We start from the raw sequence: 13,421 nt of genomic DNA, 5'->3' as shown, positions 1-13,421 counted from the left end.
ATATGAGGACTTTAAGAGACAAAACAGATGAACATAAGGGAAGGGAAACAAAAATAATATAAAAACAGGGAGGGGGACAAAACAGAAGAGACTCAAATATGGAGAACTGAGGGTTACAGGAGGGATTGTAGGAGGGGGGATGGGCTAAATGGGTAAGGGGCACTAAGGAATCCACTCCTGAAATCAGTGTTTCACTATATGCTAACTAATTTGGATATAAATTTTTAAAAATAAAAAATAAAATTAAAAAAAAAAGACAAGATTCTAAAATTTATACGGAAAAAGAAAGGAACGAGAATAGCTAAAACAATTTTGAAAAGAAAGAATGAAATGGGATGAATCAGTCTACCCAATTTGAAGACTTATTAGACAGCTCTAGTAACCAAGACTGGGCAGTACTGGTTGAGAGGCAGATACATGTATCAGTGAAACACAAAGGCACACAAATATGCCTAACTCATTTTTAAAAAAAAGGTATAAAAGCAATTCGGTAAAATATAGCCTTTCCAACAAATGGTGCTGGAGAAATTGCACATGTATAATAACTGAACCTCAACCTAAGCCTCACACAAAAATCAACTCACAACAGATCATGAGTTTAAATGTAAAACATAAATTTATAAAACTTTTAGGAAAAGAATAGAAAATCTTTAGGATCTAGAGCTAGGCAAAGAGTTAAAAACTCAATACCAGAAGTACAATTTATAAATTGGAATACTGGACTTCACCAAAATTAAAATATTTTGCCTTGTAAAAGATCCATTTAAAACAACAAACAGACAAGTTTCACACTGAAAGAAAATAGTTGCAGAACACGTATCTAACAAAGGGCTAGCACCCAGAATATATGAGGGACTCTCACAGCAAAACTAAAAGGCAACCAATATGGGAGAAGATATTTGCAAATGACATATTAGATAAAGGGTTAGTATCCAAAATCTATAAAGAACTTAACGAACATCCAAAAAACAAATAATCCAGTGAAGAAATGGGCAAAAGACATGACACTTTTCCAACGAAGGCATCCAGATGGCCAACTGACACATGAAAAAATGCTTAACATCACTCATCATCAAGGAAATACAAATCAAAACCACAATGAGATACCACCTCACACCTGTCAGAATGGCGGACATTAACAACTCAGGCAACAACAGATGTTGGCAAGGATGCGGAGAAAGAGGATCTCTTTTGCACTGCTGGTGGGAATGCAAACTGGTGCAGCCACTCTAGAAAACAGTATGGAGGTTCCTCAAAAAATTAAAAATAGAACTACCCTACGACCCAGCAATTGCACTACTAGGTATTTATCCAAGGGATACAGGTACACTGTTTTGAAAGGGCACATGCACCCCAATGTTTATAGCAGCGCTATCGACAATAGCCAAAGTATGGAAAGAGCCCAAATGTCCAGCGACAGATGAATGGATACAGAAGATGTGGTATATATATACAATGGAGTATTAGTCAGCAATCAAAAAGAATGAAAACCTGCCATTTGCAACACCAAGAATAAAATTAGAGTATATTATCCTAAGCCAAATTAGTCAGAGAAAGACAAATATCATATGACTTCACTCATATGTGGAATTTAAGACACAAAACAGATGAACATAAGGGAAGGGAAGCAAAAATAATATAAAAACGGGGGGGAGGGGACAAAACATAAGAGACTCTTAAAAATAGAGAACAAACTCAGGGTTGCTGGAGGGCGTGTGGGTGGGGGGATGGATCAAATGGGCAAAGGGCATTAAGGAGGGCACCTGCTAGGATGAGCACTGGGTGTTCTATGTAGGGGATGAACCACTGGATTCTACTCCTGAAACCATTATATGCTAATTTGGATGTAAATTAAAAATAATAAAATAATAATAAAGAACTCTCGGGGCGCCTGGGTGGCTCAGTCGGTTAAGCGTCCGACTTCAGCTCAGGTCACGATCTCGCGGTCCGTGAGTTCGAGACCCGCGTCAGGCTCTGGGCTGATGGCTCAGAGCCTGGAGCCTGCTTCAGATTCTGTGTCTCCCTCTCTCTCTGCCCCTCCCCCGTTCATGCTCTGTCTCTCTCTGTCTCAAAAATAAATAAAACGTTTAAAAAAAAATTTAAAAAAAAAAATTAAAAAAAAAATAATAAAGAACTCTCAAACCCCAATGGTAGAAGGACAACCCATTTTGACAACAGGCAAAAGACCTGAAGAGAAACACTGTGGGGCGCCTGGGTGGCTCAGTTGGTTAAGTGTACAACTTCAGCTCAGGTCACAAGCTCACTCACAGTCCATGGGTTCAAGCCCCAAGTCAGGTTCTGTGCTAAGAGCTTGGGGCCTGGAGCCTGCTTTGGACTCTGTGTCTCCCTCTCTCTCCGTCCCTCCCCCACCTCTCAAAAATAAACATTTTTTTAAAAATTTAAAAGAAAATGCACTAAAGACCACGTGTCTGTGCTTGTATTTCCTTTCCTCTAGTCATTTGTACAGCTACTATTTAGAACAGACCAGCTCAATATAGAAAGATTGTCAGAATATACTGACTGCTGAAAAGAACAGATTACTTTATGATTCCACTTTTGGCAAAAAAAAAAAAAAAGTAATGTATATGGAAAAGGATATTCCATGGGATTAACAGATCTCAGGAAGAGTAGGAATGTGAGTTTGAGGGGTTTTTACTTATTCTATTTTCTGATTTTCTAAAATGAATATGTAATAAAAGATTTTAAATAGGATAAAAGTCTATTCACCTTTTATGGCTTAATGGTTTTATTCCATGAAGTTTTCTGACTACCATCATCCTCTTCTTCTAAGAAGTTTGTTCTATTTATTTTTTTAAGTTTATTTATTTATTTTGAGACAGAGAGACTGCAAGCAGGGGAAACGGAGAGAGAGAATCCCAAGCAGGGTCCGCAGGGCCAGCGCAGAGCTCAAGATGGGGCTTGAACTCACAAAACCGAGATCATGACCAGAACGGAAATCAGACACGCAACCAACTGAGGCACGCAGCCACCCAGAAGTCTGTTCTTTTTAGTCACTAGCTACTACCACCATTCAGCATCTAATTACAGTAAACCCTTGGATTGCGAGTAACTTGTTTTGCTAGTGCCACAAGATGAGCAAACATCTCTAATAAATTTTAACTTGATACACGAGTTATGTCTTGCACCACAAGTAGTATGTGATGCTGAACATCACAAGATCACAAGTGAGCCGATGGTTCCTCTCTCTCTCCCTCTCTCTCTCTGCGGAATTGTGGGTGATAGTCTCCCATGCTCGGATCCCTGGTCTCAGGCCGCGGTGTTTGGCAGAAATCAGTGATTTTTCAGAATGCTGGAAGGTGCCCACAACTGGCACTAGTATATCTTTGTCACTTCAAAGCACCTGTGGACAGTCTTTGCTTTTTCATACGAGAGTAAGCTTAGGAATGTTTTGCTTCCTTCTAGGTCAGGCTGCCTGAGATATAGACCCTTTCTTCTCCTGCCTTAGTTCCAGTTATGTTAAATACAGTATATGACAAGAGTTTATTAATATAGTACTGTAGTCAACATCCGTGCAAGCATATACAATGGCCTCCGTGCAGAAAAAGATTCTATTGAGCTAACAGACAGCAGTGATTCCGTTAGTGATAGTCAAAGTCATCCTACACAATAACCCTCCTCTGTCTCATCTCCCTCACACCAGCCACGAAGGTTTTCAAAGCTAAGTGCAGGTTAATTTATTTATTCTTCTTTATATATTGTATTTTATTATTTTGTATTATATGAGAGTACTGTAATCATTTTTATATGAATATTTTTGGGTTTTGGAACGAATCATCTGAGTTTCCATCATTTCTTATGGGGAAATTTGCTTTGATATATACAAGTGCTTTGGATTACAAGTATGTTTCCAGAACAAATTATGCTTGCAAACCAAGGTTTTGCTGTATTAGAAAACCATGATTTTTCAACTGTCATAGGAATAATTGATTTAGGCAAGGATCACTAGATGCTAAAACAAGTAAATGAAATGGTGATGAGAAATAGGATATTTACATGGTCTCAAGGTATCTCCCCCCAAATTATTATAAAGGGAGAAAGAACAACTTCGCAGTGGAAAGCCCAGGCAGACACCACCCTAACAAAGCACTCCAATTTACCACAAGTCACAGGACAAATAAACATCCTGTACCTCTTTACATAATACACTGCAAAGAACAAAACTTCCCTTCAATGGTATTCCTGCCCAAAATGTATAGCCTTAATCTAATCACAAGGAAACATCAGAAGAGCCCAAACGGAGAGGCACTCTACAAAATAACTGGCCTGCACTCTTCAAAAATGCCAGGCCCAAAACAGCAAGGACAAAAAGAGCAAGCCGAGAACATTTTCACAGCAATGAGACTAAGGAAACAGGACAGCCAAATGCAGCGTGTGCTCTCTTGCTGCACGAGGCTAGATGAGCTCTTGACGCCATTACTGGGATAACTGGCTGAATTTTATGAGGGTCTATGGATCAATGTAAAATATACGGCTTGTGACAACAGATAGTGTTTATGGAAAAGAACGTCCAAGTACTTAGGAAATACACTATCAGGTATTTAAGGGTAAAAGGGCATGATATCTACAACTTACTCGTAATGCTTCAGAAAAAAAAAAAAGTATATAGAAAGTAGATGATAAAGCAAAAGGGGCAAAATATTTGCTAAAATTGGGTAAAGAATATATGGAAATTCCTTACACCATGCTTGCAACTTGTTTGCAAGTCTTAAATTATATCAAGATATAAAGATACAACAAATACCCAAAAATATCTGTTTAATAGTGAGTAGGAAAAATCCTAGGTGGAATATGACTAAGGTTTTGTTATACAGTCTGGTGGTTTCAACCACTAACAATTATCAAAATTTATAGTGTCTTCATTTTTAAGTTAATAAATATTTAATTTATGAAAATCAGTAACAGTTACCTTTTCCTCTCTTCCTTTACTTTGCTCTTTCTTTTCCCGACAACGAACAGCTTTCCCTCTGTCGTTGTGCAGACTGTGTGCAGATGAACGGTGAACTCTGGCAGTTGTATTTGGTCGATTACCGTGTGGTTTAGGGTCACCGTACTGAGGAGACTGGCGTTTTCTAGGTCCTGGCGAGGGCCTAATTAGATGCAAGATTATGAAAATCATAATGAACTCCTGGAGGTAGTCCAAATATACATGGACACATTATCATGTGTAAGTTAAAGTTTATGAACTAACGAAACCAAGGCAATAACGGAATACAAGACAGGACTGAATAAATTTAAGTCACTGAAATCTAAGATTTAACGTATAAATCTGGCACAGATTTAATGAGAAGAACAGACTGCAGTACGGTTATATGGTAAAAATAACAGAAGTGATCATCACCTCTCCTTTGAGAGGAAATAACTAGTGTACATCAAGTACTGATATACTAATGAAAAATTAGTCTGATTCTTTGGAAACTGACAAGACAGCAATCAATGAAGAGTTTTATAAAAAGAACCGAACACAGCAGGTACAGAATTCACATTTATCCACTGGTACATGTGCAAGTTGACACTATTTTTTTCCCAGAGATAGAGCACGAGCAAGTGCATGTGTGCACAAGTACAAGTTGGGGGAGGGGCAGAGAGAGAGAGAGAGAGAGAGAGAGAGACAGACAGACAGACAGAATCCCAAACAGGCTCTGCACTGTCAGCGCAGAGCCCGATAGAGGGCTCCATCCCACAAACTGTGAGATCATGACCTGAGCCGAAATCAAGAGTTGGACACTTAACCAACCAAGCCACCCACCTGTGTGCCCTATGTTGACACTATTTTATTTAGAATATATCATAGTTCTTATATTTTAATTAATAAAATTTCTCACCATTTTGCTACGGACACTTACGAGAACTGATGCATAGTGTTTTACATTCACATACGTTGCCTTATGTCACCTTTATTTCTGAGGCAGGATTCATACCTCTCAAATATTTCTCAGGGTCCTACACTTGGTTGGGGCCATTAAAATGAGCAATAGAAAAGGTAAGAGAGGCCGATCCTCAAATACCTCAAGTATAGGTAAGAGATGCGTAAAGCTAAGCAAGCATACCAGAAAGTGTAAAAGAGATCTAGTGCTATCAATGACCTCAAGAAGACCGAAAATAAACTGGGCCTGGAAACACAGGAGATGAACTAAACACAAGGGTATAAATGCAGATAAGAAAATCAGTGTAGAAAAGGAAAGATATCAAAATGAGCATAAGCAGGGTGCCTGGGTGGCTCAGACAGTAAAGCATCAGACTTTGGCTCAGGTCATGATCTTGCGGTTTGTGAGTTTGAGTCCCACATCGGGCTCTGTGCTGACAGCTCAGAGCCTGGAGCCTGTTTCGGATTCTGTGTCTCCCTCTCTCTCTACCCCTCCCCTACTCATGCTCTGTCTCTCTCTGTCTCAAAAATAAATAAAACGTTAAAATTTTTTTTTTTAAATGAGCATAATCTAGGTAAAGGATTCTAAAGACACTAACCATAAAAACAATGGTGAGCATTCAGAGATGAGAACAGAGAAGGTGGTTCAGTAAGTAGCAAATCTGAATACCAGGTCAAGAGGCTTGGCTCTTAGCTAAATGCTGCTGATAAGGTTTTAGAACGACAAGTCTAGTGCTGTATAAGATACGCTGATAAAGGAAACAGAAAGCAGGGAGATATGGGCAGGTTAGAAGTGTTATTGAGGCGTGAGGCGAGGGCCTAGCTTAAGGCAGTAAGCAAGAAGAGTCCAAGAGATGTACTTGGATACTCCTAGACATGGAAAATTGAGAATGAGGATTTGACAGGATAAAAACGCCAAACCAACGTGGAAGGAATGATGGGGGTTCAATTTTGGATTTAGACACCTGGATGGCCAAGTGGAGATATTTCTTTAAAACATATATTTATTTCTCCCTTACTAGAAAAATAACATAAAACAGAAAACTGAGATATAATCAACTATAAAGAATAAAGGTCACCTGTAACCCCATTATTCAAAGTTAGCCACTTAACATATTAGTTTACCTTCTTATAGTTGCCTTTTATTTAAACAAAATAGGAACCAATGTACACACATGCACTCATATTTTCTCTCCTCATATCATAAGGCATTTCCTGTATCATCACCTCATAAATGGCTTTTAATGACTAGATGGCAATTACGTATAAAGTGTACCACATTTTATCCACTTCTTACTGCTAGCTATTCTTTCATCCAAAATACAATTTACTGAACTATTACTATTGATAGGCACTACTCTATGCATTAGGGATAAAGCATTTATATAAGTTTAATAAAACCTTTACTCTTATAGACTTACATACGTGTGTATGTGTGTGTGGAGAAGGGGCATCAATGAAGATATGAACAGTACGTCAGATGATGCTAAGTGCTATCAAGAAAAATAAAGAAGGGTAGGGGCTATGATTGGGGGGCGGTGGAATTTCAGGTAGGAGATCTGCTCAGAGACCTTCCTGAGGTGACATTTAAGTCAAGACCCGAAGGAAATGAAGAACAAGTCATAAACATCTGAGCTGAAGAAAAGGCAAGTGCAAAGAACTGAAGCATCTGTGTGTGTGACCTGCTCGCAGAGGAAGACACTTGTAAGAACTGAGGTCCTAGAGGTAGGGAAACAAGACTCATGTGCTATTGAAGGATATGATGAAGACTTTGGGTTTTATTGTGAGATAAGAAGATATTTGAGGGATACTAGCTAGCTTTAAAAGGTTTTAAATTATATTTTATTTTTTAAAGTGTATTTATTTGGAGGGAGGGAGGGAGGGAGAGAGACAGAGAGAGAGAGAGACAGAGACAGAGACAGAGACAGAGAGAGAGAGAGAGAGAGAGAGACTGAGTAAGGAAAGGCACAGAGAGTGAGAGACAGAGAATCCCAAGCAGACCCCATGCTATCAGCGCAGAGACCGATGCTGGGCTCAATCTCACGAACTGTGAGATCGTGACCTGAGCCCAAATCAAGGGCCAGACACTTAACCAACTGAGCCACCCAGGTGCCCCTATTTTTTATTTTTTAGAAAGAAAGAGTGCATGAGTTAGGGAGAGGGGTAGAAGGAGAGAGAAAATCTTATGCAGGAGCCACACGGAGCTCAATCCCACAACCATGGGATCACGACCTGAGCCAAAATCAAGAGCTGGATGCTCAACCAACTGAGCCACCCAGGCGGCTCTATTAACTGGCTTTTAAAAAATATTTTTAAAAAAAATCACATTTATAGCTTTGAAGCTATTTCTAATCTTTGCTCTAAAAGACTCAGTGAACCTCCTTGTGCCAACATTTCTGCGTACAACCATAGAAGAGAAAACTGGATCAACTGAATCTGTTCTTAAATGGACTAAAATCTAGCTGATGACAAGAATCACCAACAGAGTTCAAGGAAGAACAAGCTCTCTTAAGCATAAGTACAAATGAAGGCTAACAAAAAATAGGTTTGAAGGATAGTCAGTTGAGGGAGCAAGTAAAATAAACTACAGGAAGAAACAAAGATGCAGCAAATAACGTCAAAGAAGAGAAATTTACAGTTAATAGTAATCCACCCAAGGCATTGAAAATCAGGGACAGGAAAGGATAATGAAGAAAGCAAGAAGCAATCAGAAGGAAAACTAGGGCTCATCATTATAGAATTTTCTAGATGAAGAGGCTTATCTAATTCAACTTCCCACTACTTCCAAGAGAGAATCCTCCTGCCTCTGCTTCAGATAATTCATTAAATTTGAAATCAACTTGGGGCGCCTGGGTGGCTCAGTTGGTTTTAAGTATCCAATTCTTGATCTCAACTCAGGTCTTGATCTCAGGGTCATGAGTTTAGGCCCCATGTTGGGCTCCATGCTGGGGGTGAAGCCTACTTTAAAAAGGGGGGGTGGGGCGCCTGGGTGGCTCAGTCAGTTAAGCATCTGACTTCGGCTCAGATCATGATCTCATGCTTCATGAGTTCGAGCCCCGCGTCAGGCTCTGTGCTGACAGCTCAGAGCCTGGAGCCTGCTTCAGATTCAGCCTGCTATGATTTGTTCTACTGCTTCAGATTCTGTGTCTCCCTCTCCCTCTGCCCCTCCCCTGCTCATGTTCTGTCTCTCTCTCTCTCTCTCAAAAATAAAATAAACATTAGAAAAAATTAAAAATATGGGGCGCCTGGGTGGCTCAGTCGGTTGAGCGTCCAACTTCGGCTCGGGTCATGATCTCATGGCTGGTGGGTTCAAGCCCCATGTCAGGCTCTGTGCTGACAGCTCAGAGCCTGGAGACTGCTTCAGATTCTGTGTCTCCCTCTCTCTCTACCCCTCCCCCATTCATGCTCTGTCTCAGAAATAAACATTAAAAGAAAAAATTTAAAAAAATTAAAAATAAATAAATAAAGAGGGGTGTGTCTGAGTTGCTCAGCTGGTTGAGAGTCTGACTCTTGATTTTGGCTCAGGTCGTGATCCCAGGGTTGTGGGATCAAGCCCTACATTGGGCTCCGTACCGCGCATGAAGCCTGCTTCTTTCTCTCTCTCTCTCTCTCTCTCTCTCTCTGTCCCTCTCCCCAACTCATGCTCTCTCTCAAAATTAAAGAAAAAAAAAAAAACATTGAAATCAACTAAAGTTTCACTGGGCACATGTATTCATTGGAAAGTTCTTACCAATGACTGAGAGATGAGTTACAGGGCTGTTATGGACTGAATGTTTGTGCCCTCCCCCAGTTCATTATGTTAAATCCCTCACTCCCAATGAAACCATTTAGGGTACAGGATTAATTACAGTTGGGGGTGCCTGGCTGGCTCATTCAGTAAAGCATGTGACTCTTGATCTCAGGGTTGTGAGTTCAAGCCCCACACTGGGCGTGAAGCCTACTTAAAAAGAAAAAAAAGGTTAAATAAAGCCTTGATGTGAGGACTGTGCCCTTCTAAGAGACATAGAGAGTTTGCTCATTCCCTCTGCCATGTAAGCACAGAGAGAAAGCAGCTGTCTGCTTAGGAAGAGTCTTCACCAGGAACCAAACTAGCTAGCACTTTGATCTTGGATTTTTTAGCCTCCAGAACTGTGAAAAATAAAGGAATAAATTTCTGTTAAGTCATCCAGTCTGGGGTAATTTGTTATGGCAACAAGAACAGACTAATAATACATGGGCCAAATGATGATTCTCCAGAAAGAGGAAAGAAAAAAGAAAGTAAATAGAAGTAAAACATATTTCTAGGCAAGAAAAAATAAAAACGCAACTTGACTCAGCTATGATTTGTTCTACTGAAATTAAGAAAAAGGTAATCATAAATGTAGAAAAAGATTCACCCACAAATGTTGACTTTATAATAACAAAAAGGGGAAAACAACCAATAAGAACATGGTTAACTATGTAGATTATACATAACCCTTTAAAACCAAAATATAACAGAAAAAATAGTACAAATAAGTGCTTATGAGCAAAGGAAAAATTTAGTAAATATTAAAAAGTTATGAGTTGGGGCGCCTGGGTGGCTCAGTCGGTTAAGCGGCTGACTTCAGCTCAGGTCATGATCTCACGGTCCGTGAGTTTGAGCCCCACGTCGGGCTCTGTGCTGACAGCTCAGAGCCTGGAGCCTGTTTCGGATTCTGTGTCTCCCTCTCTCTCTGCCCCTCCCCCGTTCATGCTCTGTCTCTCTCTGTCTCAAAAATAAATAAACGTTAAAAAAAAATTAAAAAGTTATGAGTCAATAACAGAATATTAGTACTTTTACCTGGAGCTGAGGAAAATTAAAGTGGCAGTACCCATTAGCTGATCATAAAGTGGAAAGGGAGCATTGTGGCATGTGCTTCTCAAAGTGTGACCCGTGGACCACTAGTAGGAGAATCCCTGGCAGACTCCGAAGCTCCACCTCCCATCCACAGGCCTCCTTTGTTTTTTGTGCTTCACTTCATTGTGCTTCACAGATGTTGGATGTGTTTTTACAAACTGCGGTTTGTGGCAACCTATCAAGTCCGTTGGTGCCATTTTTCCTATAGCATTTGCTCATTTTGTGTCTCTGTGTCACATTTTGGTGATTCTTGTAATGTTTTAAACTTTCTCATTATTATTAGATTTGTTATGGTGATCTGTGATCGGAGATTATAACTTGTTGAAAGCTCAGATGACGGTTACCATTTTTTAGCAACAGAATATTTTTATTTTATTTTTTTAAGTGCATTTATTTATTTAGAGAGGGAGAGCATGTGGAATGGGCAGAGAGAGAGACACACAGGAAGAGAGAGAGAGAGAGAGAGAGAGAGAGAGAGAGGGAGGGAGAGAGAGAATCCCAAGCAGGCTCTGCAGAGCCCCATGCGGGGCTTGAACTCACAAACTGCGAGTTCATGACCTAAGCCAAAACCAAGAGTCAGATGCTTAACCAACTGAGCCACCCAGGCACCGGAGCAATAACGTATTTTTCAATTAAGGTATGTACATTGTTTTTTTAAGACATAATGCTATTGCACACTTAACAGATTATATAGTATAGTGTAAACATAACTTTTATATGCACTGGGAAACCAAAATATTTATGTGACTTTGTTGAACCCACAACTATCTCCTAGGTATGCCCGTATTTTATCAGACTCTCAGGAGTGAACACCCAGCATCTACATTTTAATGAGTTTCCCAATAGATCTTAGGTATACCAGAGTTTGAGAATAAGTGGTATGGCAGAGAATTCCAGCTTTGTAATCAAATATATTCGGGTTCAAACTCTAGCTCCACCAATTATTAGCTTTGTGATAATGGGAAAAAGTTATCTAACTGCACTGTACTTCAAGCTATCTTATCTAAAATACAAAAAAAAGAACATGGCTTATTTGAAAGGCTAACGTGAATAAATGAAATAACATGTGTAGTCTCTAATAGTGGTTAGGACACGTGAGCACTCAATATCTAACACCTATTGTAAAATACAATCAAGAATTGAGAGTTACAATGACAACGTGAAACTGAAAAACATCTGAGCAATGTCTTAGTGCAAGGTTCTCAAACTGATTAGGAGGCAAAGAATCTACAAGTCGGTGTTCTTTACAGAATGCTATATTTGCATATTTAAACCCACAATACAAACTAGGAAATCTATTATGTCAGTGACACAGACAAGTCATATCCATTTGACACTTGTCAGTTAAAAAATGTGCAGTGAAACTAAGCACAACTGGCTGTGTAGAGCATTCCGGAAATATCACCACTAAAGTGATATTGGCCAGCTACAGGTAATCGGAACCTGGGGGGAAAATGTCAAAGAGAAACCTAAAATAGAGAACATTTTATTTATTTATTTATTTTCTGTGAATCAAAAAGCCCATTTTGGGGCACCTGGGTGGCTCAGCAGATTGAGTGTCCAACTTCGGCTCAGGTCACGATCTCATGGTTTGTGAGTTCGAGCCCCGCATTGGGCTCACTGTTGTCAGCACGGAGCCCCCTTTGGATCTTCTGTCCCTTCTCTCTCTGCCCCTCCCCGCTTGCACTCTCTCTCAAAATTAATCTTAAAAAAAAAAACTCATTTTTCGGGATGGCTCAGTTGGTGAAGCATCTGACTCTTGATTTTGGCTCAGATCATGATCTCACGGTTCACAATCTCAAGCCCTGAGTCAGGCTCTGCACTGACAGTGTGGAGCTTGCTTGGGATTTTCTCCCCCCACTGCCTCTCTCAAAATAAATAAATAAACTTTAAAAAATTTATTAAACTATGTTTTTTAAAAAGCCCATTTCTCATTTTGGCAATTCTGATGAATAGAAGTATTCTGTGATAGCCTGTTTGAGAACCACTGTTTTAATCTAACTTCCTCACTTTACATAAGAAAAATTAGACGCCTAATGAGAAAAAATGAAATATGGCCTTTTGTAGCAACATGGATGGAACTGGAGAGTGTGATGCTAAGTGAAATAAGCCATACAGAGAAAGACAGATACCATATGGTTTCACTCTTATGTGGATCCTGAGAAACGTAACAGAAACCCATGGGGGAGGGGAAGGAAAAAAAAAAAAAAAAAAAAAAAGAGGTTAGAGTGGGAGAGAGCCAAAGCATTAGAGACTGTTAAAAACTGAGAACAAATTGAGGGTTGATGGGGGGTGGGAGGGAGGGCAGGGTGGGTGATGGGTATTGAGGAGGGCACCTTTTGGGATGAGCACTGGGTGTTGTATGGAAACCAATTTGACAGTAAATTTCATATATTAAAAAATAAAAAAAGAAAAAAAAAAAAAAAAAAAAGAAAAATTAGAGGCCTAGAAAAGGTTACATGCTTTTCCCAAAACTACCGAAAGTGGAAAAGACAGAATGAGAACCCAGATATTTCAGTTCCCAGCCCCATGCTCCTTCCCTCAGATAATGTCTCCGCTATTTAAGCTCATTCACAAAAGCATATTTTCGGCTTATTTCCACCTAAGTTCAATTTATTGATATAGGTCATATAGGTCATAGTTAGATGACCCATAGTATAATCGCTATAAAAGGCATTC

General features: G+C 39.6%; 1 protein-coding gene across 1 annotated transcript in view; it reads right to left on the bottom strand.

The window, feature by feature from the left end:
* The window catches only part of KATNA1 (katanin catalytic subunit A1), a 42,108-nt gene that overhangs the window by 14,756 nt on the left and 13,931 nt on the right, over nucleotides 1–13,421 (bottom strand). Inside the window, exon 4 of the mRNA XM_019425015.2 lies at nucleotides 4,928–5,108. Coding sequence (XP_019280560.2) covers nucleotides 4,928–5,108 — 181 coding nt within the window. The remainder of the gene's footprint in view (nucleotides 1–4,927; nucleotides 5,109–13,421) is intronic.

Source organism: Panthera pardus, unplaced genomic scaffold (assembly GCF_024362965.1).
Source record: "Panthera pardus isolate Hobbes unplaced genomic scaffold, ASM2436296v1 HiC_scaffold_17, whole genome shotgun sequence".
In the NCBI taxonomy this organism is placed as follows: Eukaryota; Metazoa; Chordata; class Mammalia; order Carnivora; family Felidae; genus Panthera; species Panthera pardus.
This window is presented reverse-complemented; position numbering and strand designations above follow the sequence as displayed.